The sequence below is a fragment of the Denticeps clupeoides genome, chromosome 2, assembly GCF_900700375.1.
Source record: "Denticeps clupeoides chromosome 2, fDenClu1.1, whole genome shotgun sequence".
Lineage (NCBI taxonomy): Eukaryota > Metazoa > Chordata > Actinopteri > Clupeiformes > Denticipitidae > Denticeps > Denticeps clupeoides.
Window position 1 is genome coordinate 5,275,173 of NC_041708.1, and position 26,715 is coordinate 5,301,887.

At 43.2% G+C, this 26,715-nt stretch overlaps 1 protein-coding gene across 9 annotated transcripts in view; it reads left to right on the forward strand.

Moving 5' to 3' along the window:
- The window catches only part of pcdh15b (protocadherin-related 15b), a 209,906-nt gene that overhangs the window by 40,357 nt on the left and 142,834 nt on the right, over positions 1-26,715 (forward strand). For 4 of the 9 annotated variants that reach the window (XM_028964695.1, XM_028964686.1, XM_028964731.1 and 1 more), the window contains exons 1-2: positions 2,633-3,117; positions 17,493-17,610. In XM_028964695.1, coding sequence (XP_028820528.1) covers positions 17,520-17,610 — 91 coding nt within the window. In that variant the 5' untranslated portion in view covers positions 2,633-3,117; positions 17,493-17,519. Of the gene's footprint in view, positions 1-2,632; positions 3,118-17,492; positions 17,611-26,715 lie in introns of those variants that run through there. The other 5 variants (XM_028964715.1, XM_028964706.1, XM_028964740.1 and 2 more) reach the window with 4 other exon arrangements.

The following is a 26,715-nucleotide window of genomic DNA, read 5'->3' on the forward strand; positions in this document are numbered from 1 at the left end:
AATAAAAACATAAATCAAGTGCGAGATGGCAGCTGGTAACTTTTGTCAAGTGTTTGTATTAGTCTTCGGAAGCCGTCTTTACTGACGATGTGCGCAGGCATCGTATCTTTGCATATATGATAGGTGATTGCATCGGTAATTTCTTTGTGCCATTTTGATCCGTTCTCATAAGGCGCTTGCACATGCTTGAACAATGGATACTTGTTCGGTCTGTCTTTGTGTGCTTTTGTTTGTTTCGATGGACTTTGTCGACATGCATTGATCATGCAGTTGTTTATGACGCGGTTTTAAGTGTTGGAACAGATTTGTAGAATTGCTCCATTTCGTTGGAATAATCATTTCACAAGTCTTGCAAATGACCTTGCTCTGTGACACATCCTCTCTCCTCTCTCCTTTTTATTTTGACCTGCATCCGTATTTATTGTTCTTTCCTCCCGCTGGCCTATTCGGTTCTGCCAATCAGCTTTGTCGTGTGCTCTGATTGGTTGCCGCTCAGCTTAGCTGTAATTGCTTAGCATATTAAAATCATGCGCACAAGAACGTATTCTGAATAAAAATCGAAATAAATTAATGGATAAAATCGCAGCAGTTTAGAAATTTTTTTTGCGATTGCGATTAATTGCACAGCACTGGACAGTAGTGACATTTTTTTAATGAATGGACCAACCTGTTTTGCTGGTCATGTGACTATTTGCATTTGTAGGACATCTTTAATCACACAATATCCACCACTTCCACCTCCTAGCTTATTAGAAATATGTGAAGTTCTCCTGGGTAGGCAGTTGGAGCCCTGGAGCTAGCTGGAACCAGCAAGTCAGACGTCTTGGAACCTTGCTGGTTTGTGATCGTTTCTAAGTAACCCTGAAGACGTGCCTGACATGATGCTGGAGCAGCTGCGCTACTGGCCCATTAAAATGGCGATGCTGAATGAAGCTGTGAACATTGTGTGTGTGTGTGTGTGTGTGTGTGTGCGTTGCTCCTGACTTGTTGACTGCCCAAATCCTTTCTCACAGCACTGACATGGATTTAAGAACTGGTTGGATGGACTTGGAAGAATTGGCTGTTTGCAGGTTACTAGATGTTCTACCAAACCACATGAAGTTATGGAGCCGTTTCATAATTAACTGCAATTGAAACCTCACAAATATGGAGGACAGCTCCATTCCACATGTCCTAAATTTGCAAGCTGTAAATCACATGCATGCGTCCTCGTGCTGCAAAACAATAGCGTGCAGGTCAGCGAGTCGATAGGAAAGAACAGAGCGCGCAGATTCATAAGGCAGACATCGCGCGTAAATCATTTATCAGGAATAATTAAAAACAATTTGTCAGCGCAGGGAAGGAACATCTGCTCTCTTGCGGCGCGGGGGTCTAAAAATGTCTGACACGCCTGTTTAATGATAATGGCGCAACTTGCGCAACTTGCACGCCTGCGCAAAGCCATTTGCACGCATGCCTCGTTTTGTTGATGTCGCTAATTCCGCATTAAGGTGCTAACCCTGACGCACATAAATGTTTTCACTCTCCCATTAGCACATGCATGCTGTCATTCTCCCCAGAAACACGCACTACCTGGCCTTGGCTTTGCACAAATAATCATTGGGATTGAGATGCGGGGGAATTTGGGAGGTTTCGGGGGGGCCAGGCCAGCACTTCAGCACTCGTTGTTGCGTTCCGCAAGCCGTCCTTGAAGCACTTCCGCAGTGTGGAAATCGTCCTGCTGGAATAGGGCCGTGCGATCGGGGAATACCGTACCCACGAAGGGGCCCAGTTGGTCAGCAGCGCGTCCTCTGCCGGCTTGCCCCAGAGCGTCCCGTAGTCCGTCCTGGTCTCGAGTCTCACCCTGGTAAGTGACACGCGTCCTCGCATGACTCCCGATTACTGCCGAGTTACTGCCAACGTTATGACCCGGCTGTCTAGCCGTCACCGTTTGACCCCTTGTCAGAGTCACTCAGATATTTACTCTTGCCCATTTATTTTTTTGTTCTACTTCTGCTCACTTTTTGTCCAACATATCAAATGCCTTCAAATGTAAATGTCTACTTCAAGGACAACCTGTTCACTTGCTGCCCAATGTATTCCGCCCACTCCCAGGTGTCACTTTACCTGTCATGTTGGTCATAATATTATGGCCGAGCAAAAAAAAAAAATCAGTTCTTCTTCCTCCCCAAGACCTTTGGAAGTAGGCGCATACGTTTGTGGTGGAAGGTCCCATCTGTAATATTGAACAGCGGCAGGGTCTCCCCGGAGTTGGTCAGGTGACCACGCGGCACCAGTTGCTCTGCTGAACGGCCTGCGGTAAGCGCAATTGGATTTACTGTAATCCCACTCCCTGAACAGATGGGCTGCTGGTGGTTACTTCCCTTACGGCAGGACCCACTTTTTAATTCCGGAGAGGTGGAGGCACGACTTCACCTCTCAAGAATGCCTACATTTTACCCACAATGCATCAGGCCAGGCTAGGTTCATTATCTAAAAAATTCTATTTTAGCATTTATTGCTATTATTTTCCACATAAATGTAGTTGAAGTGAATGTTCAGTCCTGCAGCTCTGACGATGGGTCTGTGAATTTGGTGTGTGTGTGTGTGTGTGTGTGTGTGTGGGTGTGAGTGTACAGGCGCTCTGGCTTCCCGGTCTGGTAATAAGATTAGTGCTTTCACGTCAGGTGCATGTGTGTGTGTGTGTGTGAGATAGAGAGACTGTGTGTGTGTGTTGTCACTCGCTGCAAGAAGAACCTGCATCTCGCCACCCCGACATCACACGCACTTCTCTCCCGCTCCGCCGGGCTGCGTGCCGCCCTCTTCTCCTCTCTTCTCTTCTCCTCTCTTCTCTTCTCCTCTCTTCTCTTCTCCTCTCCTCTCTTCTCTTCTCCTCTCTTCTCTTCTCCTCTCTTCTCTTTTCTTCTCCTCTCCTCTCTTCTCCTCTCCTCTCTTCTCTTTTCCTCTCCTCTCCTCTCCTGCGCGCACCGTGCGCCTCCCCGCCGCCGCAGCCCGGGACCGACAGGGGGCGCTGGAGCTGCCGGCGCCGCCGACCTCCCGGGATGCGTCTCGCATTAAGCAGCAGTTTCTGACCGGCCGCCTCCAACGCGATTTCGGCGCGATTCCGGAGACATGACGGTAAGACTTTTATTCCCGATCGGAATCTCTGTCGTGGGGTGCGAGATCCCCGGCGTTTTTTTTACGCACTCCGGCGGTGGGGCGTGTGTGTGTGTGTGTGTGTGTGTGTATGATGAATTAGATCATTGTAAGTCCCTGACAGGTTGTCAGTGTATTCCGGGTTGGCACGGGCTGAGTGCGTCCGATGCATGTTGCGGCGGAGAGGAAGCCGTGCGCGATCATTTAAAAAAAAAAATTATTAAAAAAAAATCAAGCCATTAACGGGACCCCCGCCCACACGTTTCCAGAGCCCAACTCCGATCCACAGTGGCCAGAAGATTCTCTTTTTTTTTACGCCATTTGGTTATTTTATTTAAGGCGTAACCCGCCACGAGCGCGCAATCCTGGTTTCATTTGATTTTTATTCTTTATTTTATTTTATTTTATTTTTACTGAACGCGGGATTACAGACACGTTCATCCAATTACATGCCGGCAATCTGTTGCCTTATTTCCGCCTGAGCCGAAGCGAGTCGGGCTGACAAGTGAAACTCGCCTCTGCGCACTTTTTATTTCTCTCTTTCTTCCAGGCTTCTCCAAACGTGGCAGCCTTAAAAAGAACGCTGGCGATACCAAAATAAAGCTGAATTCTTCTACAGAATTCGATCCGTCTGTAAAGTTCTAAAAAGGGGGAGTGTGTGGAAAACGAAGGAAAATGATGTATGGAACCACATGTTTTGCGTGTTGTGTGAGAGCCTAGTCCTGTGTTGCTTCTGGGATTAATAATTAATAAGGCAATCATCGTTGTGTCATTTTTGTGTGTTTGTTAGAATCACGCTGGCATTGCTTATTAAATCTGGGAAAGCTGTGGCGTGTTGTCTGGTAAACACGGTGACATTAGGATTATATCGATACTCCACCATGTACCGCAATCGTAAACTATTCCTTACCTTTCTGTCAGCGTGCATGGTACGATTTTAAATATCAAATCAAAAGACAGCGCAGTGTCAATGCCAAAGTGCTGTACAAAAACAGTGCAACCAAAGTACATTAAAAACGCAATAAAAATAACCAAATATACAAGTCTTACAGTTAAAAGCAACAGGGGGGGTTTGTTAAGTCAAGATTTCAAAGTTGTTGGTGCCAACCTAATTTGTTCCATAACTTCAAAGTAACTTTAAAGTTGATATATATATATATATATATATATATATATATATATATATATATATATATGTGTGTGTGTGTGTGTGTGTGTGTGTGTGTGTGTGTATTCTCTCGAGATATATATATATATATATATATATATATATATACAGTACAGGCCAAAAGTTTGGACACACCTTCTCATTTAATGTGTTTTCTTGACCCTTTACATTTTCATGGCCATTTACAACAGTCTTGAAGGAGTTCCCAGAGGTGTTTAGCACTTGTTGGCCCCTTTGCCTTCACTCTGCGGTCCAGCTCACCCCAAACCATCTAGATTGGGTTCAGGTCCGGTGACTGTGGAGGCCAGGTCTCCACTTTTTGATAAGTACATAACTCCACATGTGTTCATTCATAGTTTTGATGCCTTCAGTGAGAATCTACCAATGTAAATGGTCATGAAAATAAATAAAACACATTGAATGAGAAGGTGTGGCCTGTACTGTGTGTGTCTGTGTGTGTGTGTGTGTGTGTGTGTGTGTGTGTATATATATATATATATATATAGAGAGAGAGAGAGAGAGAGAGAGATAGAGAGAGAAATGTTTTGTTGTATATTTGCTGTATACTTGTATAGAATGCTTGTGTATGACAATTAGACAAGTGTGTATGTGTATATGTCTAATTGTCTCCTTAAAATGAAGTCATCAGTGGACTGACTTATGGTCTTCAGCCAAGACACCTTGTTTAGCCTTTTGAATATGTATGCAGATTGGCACCTTGTGACTCGGGACCCCCTGCAGTAAGGGCAGCCAAGTGCGCTTATATCACTTAACGGCTTTTGTTGGGTGTCACAATGCACAAGGGGGGTGGTGTCAGCTTGACCCTCATAATCCTCGCCGGCTGAGCGCTCGGCCCACGCATGCCGTGGACGCAGGAACCACATAGCCCAGGCTTTTATTATCGGGATGGATGCATTTGCTTTTTATTGATCCTGGGGTGCGTTCGGGTTTGCTTACTGCAGCAGAGGAACATGCTGTGCTGGACGGCATGCAGAGCACAAGAACCCACTACAGGCAGAACCTCACGCAAGCCACCGTGCAAAACCTCAGAAGCAAGCATATATTCAACAACGCAGCAGACAAAAACGACAAATGTAGTCATAACGACTACGACTGTGCACTTACTGATACCTACATTCATATATTATACACCATATGGTCGGTTTTATTCTGGGGCTATGCAGTATACACTAAAATAATATATGTCTCCTGACAACTATTTCGATGTTTTATGCTTTGATGCATACAGTAATACAATAGCGTTCAGCGTATGAATGTAAAGGTTTTATCACATGTATGTGAAATAGGGTTATAGAATAACGCCTAATTACAAAAGAAATGGGGAAGGCACAGTTTTTGAATAGTTTAATAGAATAAAATGATCTGTGTTTACACAAAAAAAAAGCATTAAAAGTGAGATTTTGACATTCATGATGGTGTTCAATTTTTCATTGTATGCATTGGTTTGTTTGCTTAGCTTGCTTAATGTTGCTGTTTTACTCCGGGGAGGTTTTTACCGTGCCCCAGTAGGGGGCTGCAGGGGAAAATGAGCCTTTTATTAAAAGTTATGGAGCGTGCAATGGGTATAATGACGAATGACAGACTCGTGCCTTGGCGAAATAGTGTATTATAACTGTTAATTAGGCAAGAAATGATGCCACCACCTCATTGAAGAGTGTGATCTCAGCCCAGCCTTATACATGTAGACAGGGGGTTGAAAATGACGTTGTCTGGAGACAATTCAGGACCATTCCTAACATCTGGTGCAGAGATGGGATTGAAAGCCATGGTTTTCAATAAACAAAGATGATGACGATGACTTCAGGTTGTTCTTCATGTAGCCAGGTACTTCCAGTGTTCTTGCTGCTAGACGTGTGCCCCATTCAGATGTTTCATTTCATTTAATTTCATTTGATAATGATCCTAAGTGATCATCAGTGCATTGCGCTGCGGTGCATAATTAAATGGATTTTTCCATTTAATACAAAAAAGCCCATAGGTTCTAACATTTTATATTATCAGCTTTTTAAAATTATTTACAACTTCTAGTTAACTCATCAGATATTCATTGAAATTGTTTTTTTTGTATCAGGCAACATGATTTGAGTTAGTCATGATAATAGATTTAGAGGTCAACGTTTGTCTCTAAATTTGAAAACAAGACTGCTAGATTACGTGACGGATGAAATCGTAATTCTTAAAATTGGATTATTCTCCTTTTATTTGTATCAATATAGAACGTTATGCTTTCTCATCATTGTGCATCGTAAACATGATTACCGTATTGGCCAGGAAATAAAACATTTAGCGCCACCTACAGGCATGCAGTTTTTTGTTTAGATCCTGAATGTAAGACAACTTGAGGTTTTTGAAGAACAGCAACCACAAAAAAAAAATTCTCCTTATATTCTGGCCAACATGGTATTTTCCATAGCTCTACTTGCAATGGTTAATTGGGTTAACGACAGTCCCTTGTCAAATAAGCTTTCTTCAATCAGCTGTTCAACGCCGATGTTCTTCCATCCCATTTGCTCGCCGGCCACGTGCCAACAAGGTCCGCTCGCCACTCGAACTGTATGACATTTGCAGCACAGCCAATCCGACAAGGGCAGGAGCCGTCTTAGTCTGCCGGTTAGCGAGCGAGAGCTGTGACCCCCTTAGAAGCGCCTGGAGAGCCAGATCTTCGAGCCTGTGAGGGGAAGCTTTGTGTTCTCTATCAGGTCATTGAGCCATACGGTGCAGAGAGCCTCTCAGGCGCCTTTTTTTACCCGTCAAAAACAATCACAGCCTCCCATCTGTATTCATTTCACACTGCTTTATACAAAATGCAAAGATTATTATTCATCCATATTGAGCAATGATTTGGGTCTTTTTTTTGGAAGGGGGGGGTGTAGGTATTAAACAGTAGTGCCTGCACCAGTATGCCTCAAACTCGTGGACATCAGCCGTGTGCATGGAGATAATGGACTGGCCATCAGCCAGTCAAATCTGTATTAGCTGGCCTGGGCAACCATGGTTTTTTTGGGCCAGGAGTTTGAAACAAGGCAGTGGTGGCCTAGTGGGTAAGGAAGCGCACTCGGAATCGCAGGGTCGCGGGTCAAAATTGGTAATGTGCCACTGAGGTCCCCTTGGTGCCTTTCATGGCTGAGCATTGCTCAATAAGGTGATGGTTAAATGTAAATTTCGTGCTTTACTGTTTATCACAATGACAAAAACAATCACTGTCACTTTTTGACCATGTGCATGGTCAGTGCACAATGAATGAGTGGTTTGGTGTACGAAAGGTATTTGAGGACAAGGCGCGCATCGGTTCTGTTTGGTTGCAAGTTTTGACATAAATCTTACTCCAAACATATTTGTTACTGAAAAGGTTCAGCTATGTCTTTAAAGTGAAGTGATTGTCACTTGTGATACACAGCAGCACAGCACACGGTGCACACAGTGAAATGTGTCCTCTGCATTTAACCCATCACCCTGAGTGAGCAGTGGGCAGCCATGACAGGCGCCCGGGGAGCAGTGTGTGGGGACGGTGCTTTGCTCAGTGGCACCTCAGTGGCACCTTGGCGGATCGGGATTCGAACCGTCAATCTTCTGATTATGGGGCCGCTTCCTTAACCGATTGGCCACCAATGCCCCTTAAGATGAACTGCGTTGGCCGGACGGACTGCGTTGGTCTTTGTATGTCTGGTTGCGTTTGTACTACCAAGTAATGACAATGAACAGTGGGTAATTTGTTATTTTGATAGTGAGTGACATATTAGACCTTTCAATTGTCTAACCAATGGAGAGCAGTGATCATATCATCCATATAACATTCATAATGCTGTTTAATACTGCATGTCTGTCTGGTGTGATGGACCTTTTCCATTATATTCTTTATTTCTGGATGCAGTAGTACTCCCTTGTACAATTTTTTATCTTAGCTATTGATATTAGCTATTGGCTATATTTGTAGTTTGTAGCTGGCACAAAAGTATTTGCAATCTCTTGATTTAGTCCATGGCACGTTCAGTAATCCCCATTTTTTTTTTCACTTTCCTGGTTTTATGGCCCAAATGGTTTCCTCATGGGGAGATAAAAAAGGTAAGCGTAGTAGTCTTCACCCATGTTAAAGCATGGTTACCCTAATCCTGACACAGGACTAGAGCTGGATCCAGTGCCAGGAGAACAGTCAGAAAGTGTGGAACAGTCAGAACTGTGGTGGTTATGGAGACTAAGATGGAGACATTTTTCCAACACAAGAAGCATTTTTGCTATTTTTGTAACTGATTTTTTTTTCAGTCACTTGTTTTTACTTTGGTGGCTGCTTTGTTCACCATTGTCATTTCATGATTCAGCATAAATCTCTGGGCTGTTGGAATCCATCGCTGTTGTCTAAGTTAAGGTGGTGGAGAAAAGCCAAGAGTATGAAATGCTGCCATGACAGCAAAAGCTCCCTGATTTGGAGAGACGCAAATGTTCAACCTTTTGCCTTGTTTGCTTTTTTTTATTACATAACCTCACGTGTGTTATTTCATAGTCCTGTGTTTTAGTTGTGTCTTATACTGTAAAAAATGAGTTGGTGCACACAAACTTTTGACTGTTGGTGTAGCTAAAGGTGCCCAAACCGATGGTGATATGAACAGTCATGCATTCATGAATATATTGCTGTGAGATACAGAAGAATACATTGGATATGCATGGAGTTGTTTCTGCATTATATCTGCTCATATAGGACAAATTCTCTGAATGACATGGAGAAAACATAGCATCCATAATCCTACTGTAATTTTGGAGTTCCATTGGGAATAACTGGGATGGTTTTGCAATTCCTGGACTGGCTAATATGGCTTGTGGTCCCCATATTCATGGGTATGAATAGGAAGGTGTGTGTATGTGTTTGTGAATTTTGGAGGAAACCTTTACTTGGACTCCCAGGGAGGCCAATTAGACTCTAACCAAAGTCATAGACCAGGTCCTAGAAGAGCTGGCAACTTCCACACATACTAGGATATGCTGGCTTTAGTTGTTTCGGGGTCTTGGGACAAAAACCTAGATGACTGTTGATGCTGTGGCCTCACACTTCCAAGTAGGACTTCACAATTAATCGAATTTTAATCACGATTGTGATTACGAATTTGACTGCCACGATTAATTTACGATGATTGTCGGTGATATTAACATTTGAATAGGCAGCTCTGCTGCATATCAAATCAAGGACTTTCTCAAGCCAACCACCAGGGGCAAACGAAAGCATTAAGGCATTTGGCAGACGCCCTTATCCAGAGTGACTTAGAAACGTGCTTTCATGTTACCATCGACACTTCTCAGACAGTACGAGTGAAAGAATGTGAATCATAACATAACATCATAATCATAAAAAAACATTTTATGCATTGATTTTATTTTATCATCTTGTATGTTACAATATTTTGTGTGCGACGAATAACATTATTCACTGTCTATAGTTCTTGACAAATCTGTACAAAATGGACCTGTATATGGACCTGTCCTGTCTGTAATTTTTTACTAATAATCAGGTAAATGTATTCATATTTCATATTAAATACAAAAAAAACAAAAACTACTTCATAGTGCATGCACTATTTCATAGTGACCCGACTTGTCAGCTCTTCAGCCAGAAAATATTGACAGGATGTTTATATATTGCCAGAAATTTGTAGGCTTGTAGAGTGTTCCTGTTGATTGTAGTATGTGCTTTTTCTTGTGTGCACATTATCATTACACTCTGCAATTGCTTTTTATGTTTTGTTAAAATAATGAATAATCAAGATTAATAATCGTGATTATCATTTTGGCCTTAATCGTGCCGCCCTACTTCCAAGGCTGTGGGTTTGAATCCTGCTTTGGACTATTTATGCGCAGAGTTTACATGCTCTCCCCATGTTGGTGTGGGTTTGCTCCAGGTTTCCCGGTTTCCTCTGGCTGTCCAAAGGCCTGTACACTAGGTGGATTGGTGACTCTGAAATGCTTGTATGTGTGAGTGTGTGAATGAATGGTGTGGTAGGAACCCCCACCATGTTTGAGTCCCCAATCTGCACTCATTTCCCAGCAGCAGCGACCCTGAGCAGGAGTGGTTATGGAAAGTGAGTGAATGAGTGAGTTATGATTTATGAGACAGCCATTCCCTGCATCCCAGAACTGGAAAATGCTATTACATATTTTACCTTTTGGTATTTTTGGAAAGAACACGTTAGGCTTAGTTTGACTGTAGTGTTGACATACTGACATTTTCAGGTTCAGCACTGACAGCCTGTAGTACATTGAGGGAAGAAACATTTTGGTCATGCGATCTCACTAAAGCAGCCATTTATTTCTTTAGCTGTTTTACAAACTGCTCTATTCACATTGCGATTAATGACCTTGATCCTTTGAGACATATTTCCTTCACTTTCCCCTCTGGTTTGCTACACGGCCATGGATATTCATTAAAGCGACAATAATGTCAGTAATGTTGGCATGTAAATAACACACCATCATTTTTGTGACAGAAATACTGTGTGTAGCAAACCATATTTCATCATAGAGGCTTTCTAGGGTCAAACTAAGAAAGTGCCTTAGAAACAATGAAGAAAGATTATTTGATTTTTGCAGCTAAAATGCACCGTCTTAACTATAGACATGCATTAAGATATAATTAATGCATGCATGATTAATGCATGTAGACATAATGTTGTATTGCAAAAGAGCTAAATAAGAATTTCACTGTCTTTAAAGAGCATTGAAAGAGTGGTACAAAATGTAAAATATAATGCTTTTTGGGGGGTGAGGGGGTGGGCTGTGTCCACCATCTGGCCTTGGAATGTCTGTGGATCCCTGAGGATGGATGTGGAGGAGGCTGCCAGGGAAAGGGATGGCTGAGTGACGGCGTGTCCTTTTGCCACCATGACCCCGGCCTGCGGTTTTTGACAGCGGATGATGGAAATCGGTGTTTTAGGCGATTTCGTTTATGCTTTCCTACTTCGGGGGGAAAAAAGATGGGGGGCGGGTCTATAGCTAAATGCACTTTTTTTATGTTGCTGCTTTTCTATAAGCTTAATCTGAGAATGTCAAGCATATCTTCTTTACATTACATTTGTGCTGATGGGCTGCGTTCGCTCCCCCCCCTTGTAGTTATAGCCTTGCGGATAGATGCACAGTGTGTTGTTCTGTGTTTTTGGTCTGTGTTTTACTAGGTTGTCAGGTTTAATGCGGCACTTAGCGCAATGTGGCATCTGTTCGTAGTTTGTAGATGTCAATCACAGTCGGTCGTCCGCGGACGCCGCCGTTGCACGTCGTCGGAAGACACCATAGGCAGATGACAGGTGTACGATGTAGCATCACTCAGAGCAATCCATCCTTTACCTCATTCTTTAGTTTCAATCCAAACCAGCACAAGTCCTGCACCAATCAAAACACAGCATTTTATTTTCAAAGTGAATCCTAAATCGTTAACCTGCACACATTTTAAATGCTGCAAGTGTATTATAAATGAATAAATAATTAGGTCTGATGAAGGGTTCCCCCCTCCCCTGGGCAGAACGATTAATACAGCATGATTGTTGGCAGGCCAGAACCCATTGGGAGAAATGTGTTTTATTTATTAATAAATTAGACCTCTGTCATCATACTCCCTATTGGTCTTCAAATGAACTAATAAGCTTCCCTTGAAGGAAATGGTTAATAGTGAACATAGTGCACCGTATCTTGATTAAGGCACACACACACACACACAATGGAACATTGATTTTTTTGTGTTGCATCATTTACATATACATGAAACATATCTCAATTCTAGAAAACATAATTTTTTTCTGTATTGATGATGAATAGGTTTAAAATGCCACAGGTAAACAGATGCACGGATGAGAAAATTTATTATATATCCAACTTTTTTTGTGTCAAAATTAGATTTTCACTTTCACAGCAATCAAAGAAAAAACAGAAGAATACTTGATGTCGGAGTAAAGACATTGACTTATCGATTGTGCTGTTAAAAATAATCCAAACAGAAGCAGCTACAGAAGCCTGGTACTTCCAGGGATGCCTTACTGGAAGAAAGTTGTGTAGACGTGAGGTGGCGAACGGCAGGCTCTTCTGGTGAGAAACGGCAGAGAGCATATTACTATGGCCTCTGATGTCCATCAGCTCCTGCTGATGACTTGAGCCACTTTGCAGCCCTGCAGGGGCTGATTGCCTCCTGGCCGAGGGTAATGAAGGATAAATTCTCGGCCGCTCACCTGATAAGGGTGAGCTGAGCTCCAGCCCAGACCATTAGCCAAGACGTTGGCTCATAAAGGACGTACAGGATGGGTATTTTCACAGCAGGTTTCTGAGGGCCATGCAAGCCACCTATCTACCTGAAGAAGAAGAAGAAGAGAAAAACTCTTCTTACCTGATTAGCTCCTTTTCTCTATTATTTATACATCTCCTGTCTTTGGTCTTCTCCATGAAATGTGCTTTTGATTTTTCCATCGTTCTGTTGAATATGTATTGATGTTGGTTGTCAGGATTCTTTTTAGCATGGTGACCTTGTTTTATAGTTTTAAAGGGGTTTGAAGGTTGCTCTAGATCACAGTGCATGTTCTTGTTTGGTTCTCTCTAGCTCTTCATGGCCAGAGGAACATTCTTATATGTTACTTCTTTTTTTATTGTAATTTTATGAGTAATTTTATGAGTATTATGGAATAATCTTGTTTATTTATTTTATCAATGTTGTTTCCTTCAGAAATGAGGCATATAGTTTCATTTATTTTTATTTAAGCATAGTGTCAACCTACCTCAGGGCATGAATAAGCACAAAACATAAAGGCGTCTGATAAACGCTGTAAATGTATCGTGACCCGTGTATCGTGATACGTATTGCATCGTGAGATCCTTGCCAATACACACCCCTAATTCTAAACAACATGTGTAATCTTGCAAATGAATTATAATAAAACTGCAATAAGTCCGTTCTTTGTGTAACAACGATTATATCTCAAATTAGCTGTGAATACACCAAGTAATACAGCCTCTGTTAGCTCATGTGCTTCAACTACAAAATTATATGTTGGTGTTGATTGTAAAGAGTATGGTTCAGTTTGCAGGTGAGGAGAAATACTAAAGTTAAAGTTTATGAAATGAAGTGATTGTCAGCAGCACATGTGATACACAGCAGCATAGCACACGGTGCACACAGTGAGTGAGCAGGGGGCAGCCATGACAGGTGTCCGGCACCTCAGTGGCACCTTGGCGGATTGGGATTCGAACCTGCAACCTTCTGATTACGGGGCCGCTTCCTTAACCGCTAGGCCACCACTGCCCCAAGCTAAACTGTAAAAATAATGACGGAGGTTATGTACAGGGACATGATCCATTGTGAAATCATATGCTGACATTATGAGTCCCCTAGTCTATTTAAAAACATATTATATAGTCGTTACGTGACACACTAAGTGGATAAATTCAAGGATTTTGAATACTCATAATTCTGCAATCTTCCTCCATGTCTCTGCGCAAGGTCCATCACAGCCATTTTCCTCTGAGTTGGAACGAGGTCTGCACATTGGGACATCTCTGGGACATTGATCCGTCCTATACCCACCACCCGAAAAAACGAGATGAAGAGACCCAAATGTGATGTGACAGTGTGATAAGATCATCATCTCCTACTTATACTGTGTCCTGCATTTTGTGTTTGAAGCGAAGCGGAACCACCTCCCTCCCAAAAAAAAAAAATCTGCCGCACAGTGCAGCTGCGTCTGCTTTATGACACATATTTGTTTTGAATATTTCATAGCTTGTTTCATTGCACGAGCCAGCTTTTGTGAATCACCTAAAAAAAATAATGAAATGTTGCAACACGTCCCACAAACAAGTGTATTTAAAGTGGGTTTGAGGACGGTTGCATAATTATTTTGAGTTGAAGATGTTTAATTTATGATGCATATTTTTATTAACTTTTTAAAAATTTGTATAAAACTCCAAAGTGCGCCATGTGGCAAAGCCTCTGTGAAGAGAACGGCAACTTTTTTATGTCTGCGCGCACCATGCGCTATGGAAGTGAAGTCATTCTCCCTGACATTGCACTCTCGACGTCAAAGAGTCGGAAACGTTCTGACGAGGGTCTCTGACTGGTGGAACACAAGGCAGCCAGATACGCATCCGCACTGACAACAGAAGGCGTGAAATTACATTCCGCGCCTCCAAAGAGATCCTCGGTTGTTGAAGAACAAAGACTCCTCATCATGATCAGCCAATCCGCTCCGAGATGCCGAGATGCGACGCGGGGGGGGGGGGGGGGGGGTCCTTTTTAGCTCGAAAGTGCGTGTCTCTCGCTTGCTTTTGAGCTTCCTCTGCCCCGGCGCGGAACCCAATCGACTGGACGTTGCCCAACTTAATCCAGCGCGCTCTGAAGCGATTGCTGTTGTTTTAGCAGCGCAACCAGGCGCAGGAATGAACTCCTCTAGATGTTTCCTTCATTTTCACCTTCTAGAAGGTTATTTAACAGGGCAGAGAGGAGTCATATATATATTAATAAATTCTAAGATTGTTATTACGATTAGTGACACCCGATATCAGAATTAGTAACAAAAAAAATGTATTCAGTTAGGATCAAAGCCCTCACCAAGACATAAATATTTTCCACAAAAACACAAATTATTCATTTGAATATAGTGTGTGTATGTTTATGTTTTTTTTAAACATCATTTAAATGTACACGTTTTATGGACGTGGTGCCAGTTGCCATTATGCTGCTCACGTGATCCATACTTATTTCATTTTTACCTACACCGGTCTTTTTTATTTTTAGGAGTGTTAGGATACATGAAAATATATTTTGTTGTAGCATTTTCCTGCCTTTTTAAGCTCTTTTGTAAAGTTGGAAAAATACAAATTCCAAATAGACTGTAGATGTAGACTGTAGAATTTTACATATTTGGCACAGCTTAATTGTCTCTCATGACGGTTATCAGATGGGGGTAGACATTAGCATGTTCGCATGCATATGTAACATGCACACACACACACATACAAGATTAGCATGAAGACATGATTATGTCTGATTACGGATGGGGCATTAGTTTCATAAAAGCATGCTGGGATATTAGATGGGAGGAAAAAAACACATTAGTGTGCTTTTGGTAGCATGTCATTTCTGGGTTTACTACAGGTTTATTTTACTTTGTGCACAGTCATCTCAAGTTATCAATATTATTCATCTTATGAAAGGTGACCTCAAAATAGTTATAATACTTTTGCAGAATATAAGTGCACAAGGATTACAGTGACTCATCTAAAAATGAATACACAGACAAAGACTCTACCTTCCATGGAACAAAGGTATTATTCGGCTTCAGATGGTAAGACTACATGTACTATGAATGAGCTGGACCGCTTTCTGACCATGTTTATACACGAATGCCAACATCCCACCCTGTGCTGTGGGCGGTCCAACACCCAACGTCTTGACAAACTGGGCAGTAGTGGGTGTCTGGATCCATCACTCACTTGCTGAAGGCATCATTATGAACAGGTTTATGTGGTGTTGGCTTTATTCTACGTGTTCAGATTACCAACATATAGGACCCTAGGTGTTTAATAAGTTGCCTGCCATTGCAATGTGCAAAGCAAAATTTGTCTGAGAATATTGGCACATATTGGCTCATATTGTTTTAAATAACATTATCTGGTTGGCTACTAGCTATGGAAGATTGGTTGACAAGCACTGCCATGTCTTTCTGGTTGCAAGTTGAGGCTTTTTTCTTTGAAATACATATTTGTACATAAGTCGGGGCAGGGCCTAAGGTGTAGGAGGGGGCAATGAAAGATAGAGATGTGAATTTTCACTGGTCTCATGATTCATTACATTTTGATTATCAATGTCTTAATTAATATGATGCATCCCATAAATATTCGGACTCTATGTTTTCAATTACTTAAGTGAGATGAGAGTCACATGGACGTCTGACCCAGCCATTTTTTTCTGGTGGTCCAGAGGGAGTAACTCAAATATGCACAATAGTTAACACAAAGGGGCACATGGACACACACAAAGCTAACAGACTTGCACAAAGTAACAACACACGAATGAGGATCATTGTGGACTCTGGGGACCACCCGGAAAGAGTAAGGGGTGGACTAGCAGTCCCAGGGGACCTCCGAACACTGCCTGAAGTCTCTTTATGTAGGTGGTTGACCAAATCTTGCCATGAAATTTTGCCAAAAAACGAACATAAAAAAAAAAGTGTCAAGTGAATGCAATCGAACGCAGACACAAAGCACAGCAAAAACACAAAATGTGTTCAGAGGGCGTTCATTTCGAACATCCATGTGGACGAGGTCGAACTCCTACCTGGAGTGGCACCGTATTCAGGTCAGGCCACCACAGTCACTACCGGCATTAGCCTGATCACCAAGCAACGTCATTATGAATTAATCAATTATGTTCTGCACTGCATCAGAATCATCCATGTGTATATAGCGATGCATCGATTATGAGATTAGTTTCAGAGCCCCTAATGAAACAGGATCTTTTCGGTTTCTTTAACAAAAATGTCCAAAGGGCCGAAAGTCTAACATTGTCTAGCGAAGTCTAATATTGGGGTTTTGTTTCGTGTTTTCGTGTCTAGTGTGTGGAGTAAAACAATAACAGAACATTTTGACATATCTTGACCACTTGGTACCAAATGTCTCATGTACAGGCCACTCAAATAAGAAGAAAATCTGGCCAAAAGGTGTATATGATGTAACTGGAGGTAATGGAGTTTATAAATGTTTGCTTGGTTGAGATTATAGCCCTTGGCGTTTGACACCCGTCAAGTTTCCCTCCCCCTACAATTTCTTGCGCTTAATTGTTGACTGGCAGCTATTAAGTGCTGGCTGGGATCCGCACCCCAGGACCTCCACTGCGCAGTTTCACCAGGTGCTCTAACCCCCCCCACCGCCGAAATTGACTTCAATTTTGGCTATTGTACACTAGCCTCACATCATGCCTCCCGATGGGTCTCTCCACTGACAGGTCCAACGAGCAGCAGGTGCAACGACAAAAGACAGGAATACCAAAAAAAAAAAGTGTGTGTGTGTGTGTGTGTGTGTGTGGGGGGGGGGGGGTCTTTCTTTGGCTCAGCGTTGAAAACATGATAATCTTAAAAAGTGGAAAAATATTCACAGGCACTGAAGACTCTGGTCTCTGATCTCACCCTACCTTCTCTCTCTCTCCTTCCAGGTGGGCACGCAGTAACACTTGACGAAAATGCGACAGCAGTCATGGCTCTTGAGATGGCTGGGAATAGGCACAGGGATTTTATTACTCGCCGCCTGCAGCTCATCTCAGGACTCAGATGGTAGGTGCTCCGTTCGAGCAAGATGATGAGGGCGAAGGAAGAAAGAAAGAAAGAAAGAAAAAAAAGAAAGGAAGAGTGAAAGCATGTGTCCTGATTCTGATAATGCTGACGGGTTACACTCTGGGGCTTTACAGGTTAACGTTATAGGCTCCGTGGGTTTCAGGTGGAGCAGAATAGTTTCTCATTTTTATCTGCACGTTCCAGTATTACAATTTTTCAATTCAACCAAATATGATCATTTGTAACAAGTCTTTTAATTTGTCTTGAAAAGGGTGGCGTTTTATTTTCAGGGTCGTCTTTCATTAGGACCAATATGGTAAACACAACTGTGAGAGTGGATCACAACATCTGGGACTGTCATGTTCATGTTTGTCATCTCTTAATTTTGATTTATTTTGGCTTCATTTCATTCATATTATTACACAGTTGTTCAGTACTGCTACTGGTCATCAGGATATATGCATATCAGCATAGTTACTGCTTAATTACACTGTTGGTAAATGGTTTCTATCCGCCAACGTCTAAAAATATCTTTTCGCTGTGGATCCCAGTGACACTGTGAACATTTTGAAGGTACTAAGTGCATGCTTAGTACTGTTCTCAAATTGGTATTTAGTGCAACCAAGAGTGGTATTTATCAAAACAGACACAACGGATTGGGACCGTCTGCGTGTTTGCAATCTCTTGATTATGATGAACTCGTCTCGGTAAGCTGCTTTGGATGAAAGTGACTGGTGTATGAATGAACTGTGTTTGAATGATGGAAGATGGGCCTGCTGAGTTTGCTGCTAAAGTCAGTGCTGTTTAGGAGCAGCAGAGGATATGTTGACTGTTACTGCATTCAGAGAATATCATGGGGTGTGTCTTCAGGTTTCGGGGACATAGACGTGTTCCGGGTAAGTACTAGGCTCTGATTGGCTGTACTGATAAAACTGTTTTGTCATTACAGCGGTGAAATAAACCAGACATGACCTTCAGCGGCTAATAGCTAAGTTTTTATATACATGTAATTACATTTAGAAACAGACGAAGCTTAAATAAAACACGTACAATGACACACCTGGATTGCACACACACACGGATTCCTACATACACACCATAAAAAGAAACGAAACAGCTGCGGCGTGAGAACACACACGTGAACTCAAGCAAAAAGCTCATTCGGACATATTAAAGCGTTGTTCACGATACCGAACACAAATTGCGTGCTTTCATTACAATGCACAATGAAGCATTTCTCGCATAACCGAAAAAAAGAAAAATACACAAGAACAATTTACATACAAAGCAATCATGACCTTTAAATCACAAATCCAATTTGTGTTTGGTACCATTTACACTCCCACTACATACTGGTAGCTAAATTAACATCTAATTACCATTCTACATGACAGTTTTAGGCATACTAAATTCCAGAATTTCAGTTGCAGAATACTTTGATTATTTGTTCACTAACTCTTATTTAGAATGCATGTATTATTATTTAGTATGTGTGTATTTTTTTTATGCATGTTGCCACCGGTTGGTATTAGTGGTGGCAGTAGCCTAGTGGGTAACACACTCGACTGTCCCACTTACTACCATTGTGTCCCTGAGCAAGACACTTAACCCTAAGGTGCTCCAGGGGGGGACTGTCCCTGTAACTACTGATTGTAAGTCGCTCTGGATAAGGGTGTCTGCTAAATGGCATAAATGTAAATGCAGTGCAGAAGTACATAACGATAGAATCCAATGAAAAAACCCTATTTTTGAGTTATTCAGTTTTTCACAGACCCTGTTTATTCAGAAACCCTAATCCTGCCAACATTTCTCCTAGATCAAACTGTCGAAAGCAAATAAAGAAAGTAAAAAAAGCTACAATATCGCGCGCCCTGAAGCCATGAGCACCAGAGGACATCGGAAATGCAGAAAGAGGATGGGCATAAATAATCACGCCAGAGAGAACAATACAAAGATGGGTTGAGCTGAAAAGAACAGGAATTTTTTCGGATGAGAACTTTTAAGAAGCATGTTGGCCTGGTGATGGTAGACTTGCAATTTAGGATGGGTTTGCGTTATCCGATTTTAAACCAGCCTGATTTCTTAAAGTGTTCACCGGGAACATCAGGCTATGTGGGTCAAGTCACAAGGTGCGAGGGCATGTCGGAAACTAATTGAGACGATTGAACATCCTGATTTCCTGCTCTGACCGATCATGACTGTCCAAAAACCTTCAAGGACTGCTGGGTGCAGGAAAGCAGGTTCTTGAGAAATTCAGCAATTACCGCATGGTCTGGCGGCTATGCATCCTCAAACTGGATAAAATAATGACTAATAACTTTCTAAGTTCATTTTCTCCTGCAGCCATATGGGTTTCCTCCGTGTGCTCTGCTTTCCTCCAACTGTCCAATTTCTAAGCTCATGATTAACTTTCCAATATGGTTATTAATATTTGGCACGTTTTGTGAGCAATTGAGCAATTGTGAGCACTAGTGAGGACATAGTCTAACTATGCACGTAACTTAGTCTTACTAACGCTTTCACAGTTAGTAAAATTGCATAAATGGCTGCTGCGTGCTTCATGCGTAAAAAAAAAAATTTTTTTTCTTTCAGCCTCAAGCAACTCAAAGCATAAAGACCCACAGTTCAGTTTGGTGGCATAAGGCATCACCCCTTAAGAATTAATCATGCTTAGTTGATTTGAACTAAAAAGTAATTAATTGTTGCATCTCTAAATATTATTCTGCCTTGTTATCAGATTGGCCTAAATCTATGTTTACAGGGTCTAGAAAAAGACTGAATACCATTAGATGGTGCTAAATACGGTATTTTATATTTTATTTACCGAATTTGCATTCAAATATCATGATCATCAGCCGCTGCTTGAATGATGTTCCTCATCATCACAGAATATGATTCTAGAGTTAACAGTAAGGGCTTTTATTGTTCTTACAGCTATAAATGGTAGTATGATCACACTAATACACTGTAGACATTTTTCCTGAGACCACAATGCACCAGTGCTGTTACTTCAACAATATAGATCTCTATCTATCATTACTTAATGAAGACAAATCCATAATCCATTTTATGAGCTTTCCCTTTTTTCCTCACTTTCACAAGGATTCCTGTAAATTTATGTGACTGGGTTCCTGTAGGATGGCTGTAAGTGCTTACTTACCTTAATGGACACATACTCATCCTGGTTCATCCTTACTGTCCCTCTTTGGGCGAATAGTTGTTTGATTTATTAATTGGCTCATTGAAGACTAGGATCCAATGATGGATGTGGGGGAATTCAGTCAGATAGAAGAGCTTCCGTAGCTCAAACAGCTGAAGGCACCAGGAAGCTCTGTGGGAAGAAAGCAAGCAGGCACTGTGATGCTTTGGGAAATGTTCTGCTGTGAAGGCTTGCGTCCCATATTCGCATGGAGCTTAGTTTGACACATACTGCCTACTAACCATTAGTTACAGGGACTGTCCCCCCCTGGAGCTCCTTAGGGTTAAGTGTCTTGCTCACGGACACAATGGTAGTAAGTGGGGTTTGAACCTGGGTCTTCTGGTTCATAGGCAAGTGTGTTACCCACTAGGCTACGACCAGCCGAGACATACATCAAGACATACACCCCCACACTTGACCCTTCAGCGCACAAGGGAACCCACCCCAAAAGAAAAACTCTAGGAGGGAGAAAAGAAGAAAGGAAGGAACCTTGGGAAGGAGTGATACAGAGAGGGACCCCCTTCCAGGGTAGAGTGAGCCTGCAAGTGGAGTCAGATTTGCCCAAGAAAATAGTCCAGTGTGGTGTAGTGGTAGGTTATGCAGGTTTTTTTGTCCACTTCAGAGGTCTCGTGGACTCCGTCCTCAGTTTATAGCGTAAAATAAAAATGCATACATTTTGATTATTTATGAGAATATATTTGTTCCGTAGCCCGCAGAACACCCACGCACGTTCAAGGGTAAACACGCTCACATACAGAATAAGCAGGTGTTCAAGCAGAACGCACTCGAACGGAGCCCCGCCCACACACGCGCTCCCAGACCGCTGTCGGACTCCTCGCTGCCACGTTACGTACGGCTCTCAGAGGGGCGCCCGGCCCACCTCCATTAGTATGGCTCGGGGCCACGGCTTGGTAATAGGGAGTGGGTCTCCTGGGGAATCAGCGGCAGGCGTCCCTCCCGCAGCCACTCTGCTCCGGAGGACCCCGCGCGGCTACGTCGTTTTCTCTGATGAAATTCGCAGCGTCGCGCGTATAGCGTCAAGCGTGGTTACCGCGCGGATGTCAAAAAGTCATTTTCGCGATAGCATCTTTAGGCCGCACTCACCGGGCCTGACACGCGAGCGTTGAGGCGAATGCGACAGAAACAGCTGGTGTGTGAAATGCACACACACTCCCACACACACTCTGGCAGCTCAGACTCTCAGCTGTCGGCTGGCTGTTTGGCCCGCGGGCCGCTTTTGCCCCTGTGCAGGTGTGAGGGCATTTAAAGCGAGCGCCCCCCACCACACACACACTCACACACACACCTACACAGGGTCTCTAAACTCACTCACAAAGAGAACAGCAGCCGAGTGTGTTCTCATGTAACTCAAACACACATAAATGAGTTGGTCGCGCTTTGCATCGTTGAGCAAAAAAAACAGTCACACTCGCTAACGCTCAAATTAACCCTCAGAGACACACACACACACACACACACACACATACATTCCATTCCAGTCTATCAGCCAGATGTGGTCGTGAGCCCCCATCTTGCCTGGAGGGAGCCCCAGGCCATTTAACACCCCTCATCCCCTCATACACACGCACACACACCGACCAGAAACACCCTCCCGTCTGCCCGCTGCAGTTCTGGGGCTCTGATTGATTCCGTTTGGCAAATAAAACAGGAATAAATGTTCTGAGACGGAGCCCATGCGGCCGCACGCCTTTGCTGCTAAAGAAGGCCTGTTCAAGATGTTGCATTTCTATGTGCTATAGATCTATGGCAACTTTAAAGCCATCGAACCCTTGAACTTCATTATTGAAGAGTTGACTGGGACAGGAGCTTAGTGTTAGAGCTGGTGAACGGCGTCAAATGCTAGAGGACTCTCGTTTTTTAAGATGGAGCAGAGCACAAAACTTAAAAAAAAAACGTCAACTTTCTCACGCTTTAATTTGAAAAATTATTCATGTTTGGTGCTGGAACGGTTCCATGAACTACATTTGCAATTGTAATCGGATGACTTCGATTGAATTCGCTGCTGCTTAACTCATGATGTGACCCCTGCAATGGGGGATTTTCTTTCTTTTTTTTTTTTTTAAGAAAGACAAAATTAAGAAAGACATGAGATGGTGAAAAGGCAATTTAAAATTTGGATTTCAAGCATGAAGTGTCTCTTTAGGTTCTGGTGCTTCTAGGAACAGCTTCATTGATCCTCTGCTGGAGGGATGGACTTTATTCTTCCAAAAAATGCATTATGCTTCTAATATTGTAGTATTTTCACATCATTTTTATTGTTAAGAAGCCACTGAGAGACTTCAGACTGCCCTCCAAGGTGCTCAGGAACTTCTACTCCTGCACCATAGAGAGCATCCTGACGGGAAATATCTCAACCTGGTTCGGGAACAGCACCATGAAGGACAGGCGAGCCCTACAGAGGGTGGTTCGATCAGCCGAACGAATCATCCGTACCAAGCTCCCTGACCTTCAATCTATCTACAGCAAACGGTGCTGCACCAGGGCCAGGAAGATAGTGAAGGACCTCACCCACCCCAACAATGGACTCTTCTCTCTGCTGCGATCAGGGAAGCGCAGAGAGAATGAGGAGGAGCTTCTTCCCGCAGGCTGTCCAAGCTCTCAACAACAGTACATAGAACTCATGCACTTTCACCTCCAATCACTCCGGACTCTATTGCACAAAACCACTTTGCACAAAATCACTTTGCACAAAATCACTTTGCACAAAATGACTCTGCGCTTTTTAGGTCCTTACTGCTCTTTCTTTTATGGCTCTTTCTTCTTTCTTTAAACATTGTAAAAACTGTAACTCATTTGCACACCTTCACCCTACCAGTTACACATATTTTATGTTAAAGACCTAAAAGTGTAATACTTGGTTATGTTTGCAATATTTGCATATTGGTTCACTGTTTACTTGCAACATTTGCAATACTGTGGTCTGTAGCAGTTGCAGAAAGCATTTCACTGCACATCATACCGTGTATGACTGTGTATGTGACAAATAAAATTTGAATTTGAATTTGAATACTGCTTCAGCCTACCAGTGAGAGAACGGTCTTTATCTGAGTTGCTGAGAATGCTGGTTTTACACTGTTTTGATACCTAACGGTGATGCTTGTGTCCTACGGATGGGGGCACCTTGATTCTGGGAGACGTGTAAACCAATCACTTATTGATTTGCAGCGACCCTTTCCTCCAACTGTACAATCACGCCAGGAGCTTCCAGAGAATCATAATTCCCTCAGGCTGCCTTGCCAACAATGTTGCTGGAGCGTAACTAAGGGGACAAGTGAAACTGAAGCCGGCCCAGCTCTGCCGGGAAGGCAGACTGGACTGGGCCCATCCGTTCATGAGGGAGCACAGCATTTCCAATCTTGTCTCTCTCTCTTTTTATATAGTGTGTGTGTGTGTGTATATATGGTTTGCCGCATCTGGAGTTTCAGAAATATTCCTGCTTTTAATCCATGCGGCGAAAACAGACAGATCAAAGCAGTTTATGTTGTTAGATGTCCGTATTGACATCATACGAGCAACATTACATAACAGGCAAAAATGTGTAGGCTGTGTCAAACACTTTTATAAGAGTTCCTTTTAATTGGGATGTTATCCGTATGTGGCACGGTAGCTTCCGGGTCTTTGTTCCACGTAGCTGTAACGTTAATAAAACCTCGTGAGAGGAGGTGGACTGAGCTCTTGTATCGACTGATGTGTTTAGATTAATGGGAAGTTTTTTTGTGCGTCAGAACGGGAACTGTGGGTTGTGCGGGTAGACGTAACAGTGCGGCCCGTTACAGGGAAGCCACCTCGGCTCAAATCAATACTGCAAACAGCGGTTGCTGAACCAATTTATCTCGCGCGTTTTCCACGCCGCCCCCCCCCCCCACCCCGTCCCGGCCTCGTGCGGCGCGTGCGCGGCGGGCCGCCCTATCAGTGTCCCGTCGCCGCGTATCGATTTCCGGGCCTGGCTGCGCCCCAGCAGAGCCGACCGGCCAGGAGAACCCCAGACTCATGTGGGGGGTGGCGCGGCAGGGTCTGGAGGTTCTATAGAATGTTTTTTTTTTCTGCTTTCGGACGCTGCTTCAGTGTTCACGCGCCCTTTTGACTCGGTAGATCCCAGCAGGAAGTGATGTCACTGCACATAGCTCTTTCTAGTCAGAATGAAAAGGGCACATTTGAAAGGAATGGCGCGGCTTTCAATTTATGTTTCTTTTAAATCTCATTCGCTGAGCCATGTTCAGAGCTGTCGGACGGCGGTCGATACTCGCACACCTGTCAGCACAATATCTCTCGAATGAACCGACCAAGACGAGCTCTTTCTGAAAAGTTGCTTGGCAACTATAACCCAATAATGACCGGCATTAGCTACTTGGTGGAAGACACTTTTGTATTGATTAATATTATTGATTAGGTATGTGGGGTTGCTTAATTAACGCTAATTTAAAAAATCTCATCTTTAGCCTCCGTTTAGCCTGACTCAAGAGTAAAGGCTATTTACACTCCCAACAGCCAGAGCTTAGAATTGCATTTCCTGCTCCTCCTACACACTGTAACCTTGGCCACTGTGACCTCAAACATGGCATCTGGTAGACTTAAATAGTTCTTAGGTAGTTGTGTGTGTGTGTGTGTGTGTGTGTGTGGGTTTATAGGTGGGTTTGGAGTCAGTGTGTAAATTTGAATGGGAGCATGCAGCGTGATTGTGTGTCAGGTAGGTTGGGTGGGTGAGTTGATTGTTTTAGTGGGTAAAGAGGTCGGTAGGATTGGTCAGAATTCCATCCTGAGTTCGTTGCTCCGTCGCGAACTGACTCAGCTTTTCAGCTCTACTGAAGCCTGATCCTACTGTCCTTTCCCCAACACGTTTCCTTTTGACTCTTAACCCGTTTCCCTGTGTGAACGGCAAACGCCGGTGGGCCTTGCAGTATAAAATGATTCGTGTGCTCTGATTAAATTTGCGTTTCTCGCCAACTCCTTTGCTCTCTAAACTATGGGTTCCCTCGTATTTCAGACATTTCTGTCTTTATTGGCATCCACTCATGTCCAATCCTGACAGATGGATGTCCTGCCTGACACCATAAATGCGTTGGGTGAGTGGGTTAGTTTAGGTTGGGTGGGGGTGATTGGGTAGGTATTTATAGTGGGTGGTTAGCCAGGCTGGATGATAGATTATTTTGCTTTATGGGTGGTGGTAGCCTAGTGGGTAACACACTCGCCTATGAACCAGAAGACCCAGGTTCAAATCCCACCTACTATCTTTGTGTCCCTGAGCAAGACACTTAACCCTAAGTTGCTCCAGGGGGGGACTGTCCCTGTAACTACTCATTGTAAGTCGCTCTGGATAAGGGCGTCCGGTAAATGCTGTAAATGTAATGTAATGTAAAGCTTTAAGGAGGTGGATACCATTGAATGATAACAGTAAGAAGCTGAATTAGACATGTTTTAAATTGTAAAAAGACGGATTTTCCTTTTTTTTTTAAGGTCGGTTTCAAGTAAGAACTTAAAACCGTCTCCACCTGTCCTGTTCTTTGTGTCAGGCTGGACAGTCTCCCCTTTGTGTCTCATATGAATCTTTCATGCTAACCTGATCCGCCAAGTTCCCCTTGAAACAGTTGCCGCCTATAGCGGCTCATTTTTCTCCAGAAAATAGTCCAGGTTTTCGGGCACCTAACGTGCCACCACCAGTCCTGAGGTCATGTGACGTGACACTGATATGCCTCATTACTAATGCACAAGAGCAGCAGATGCTGGAAACGTCGCTCCCCTGCCTGTTAGTGTACTCGGTCGGCAGGCGCAATAAATCGGTGCTAATAATGGCACGTGCGGCGCAGCGGTGGCAAATGGACATGCAGCCGGCTGGGTTTGTCACTCTTATTAATGCTGTTTACGCCCGCGGCCCTTCATAACTCCCC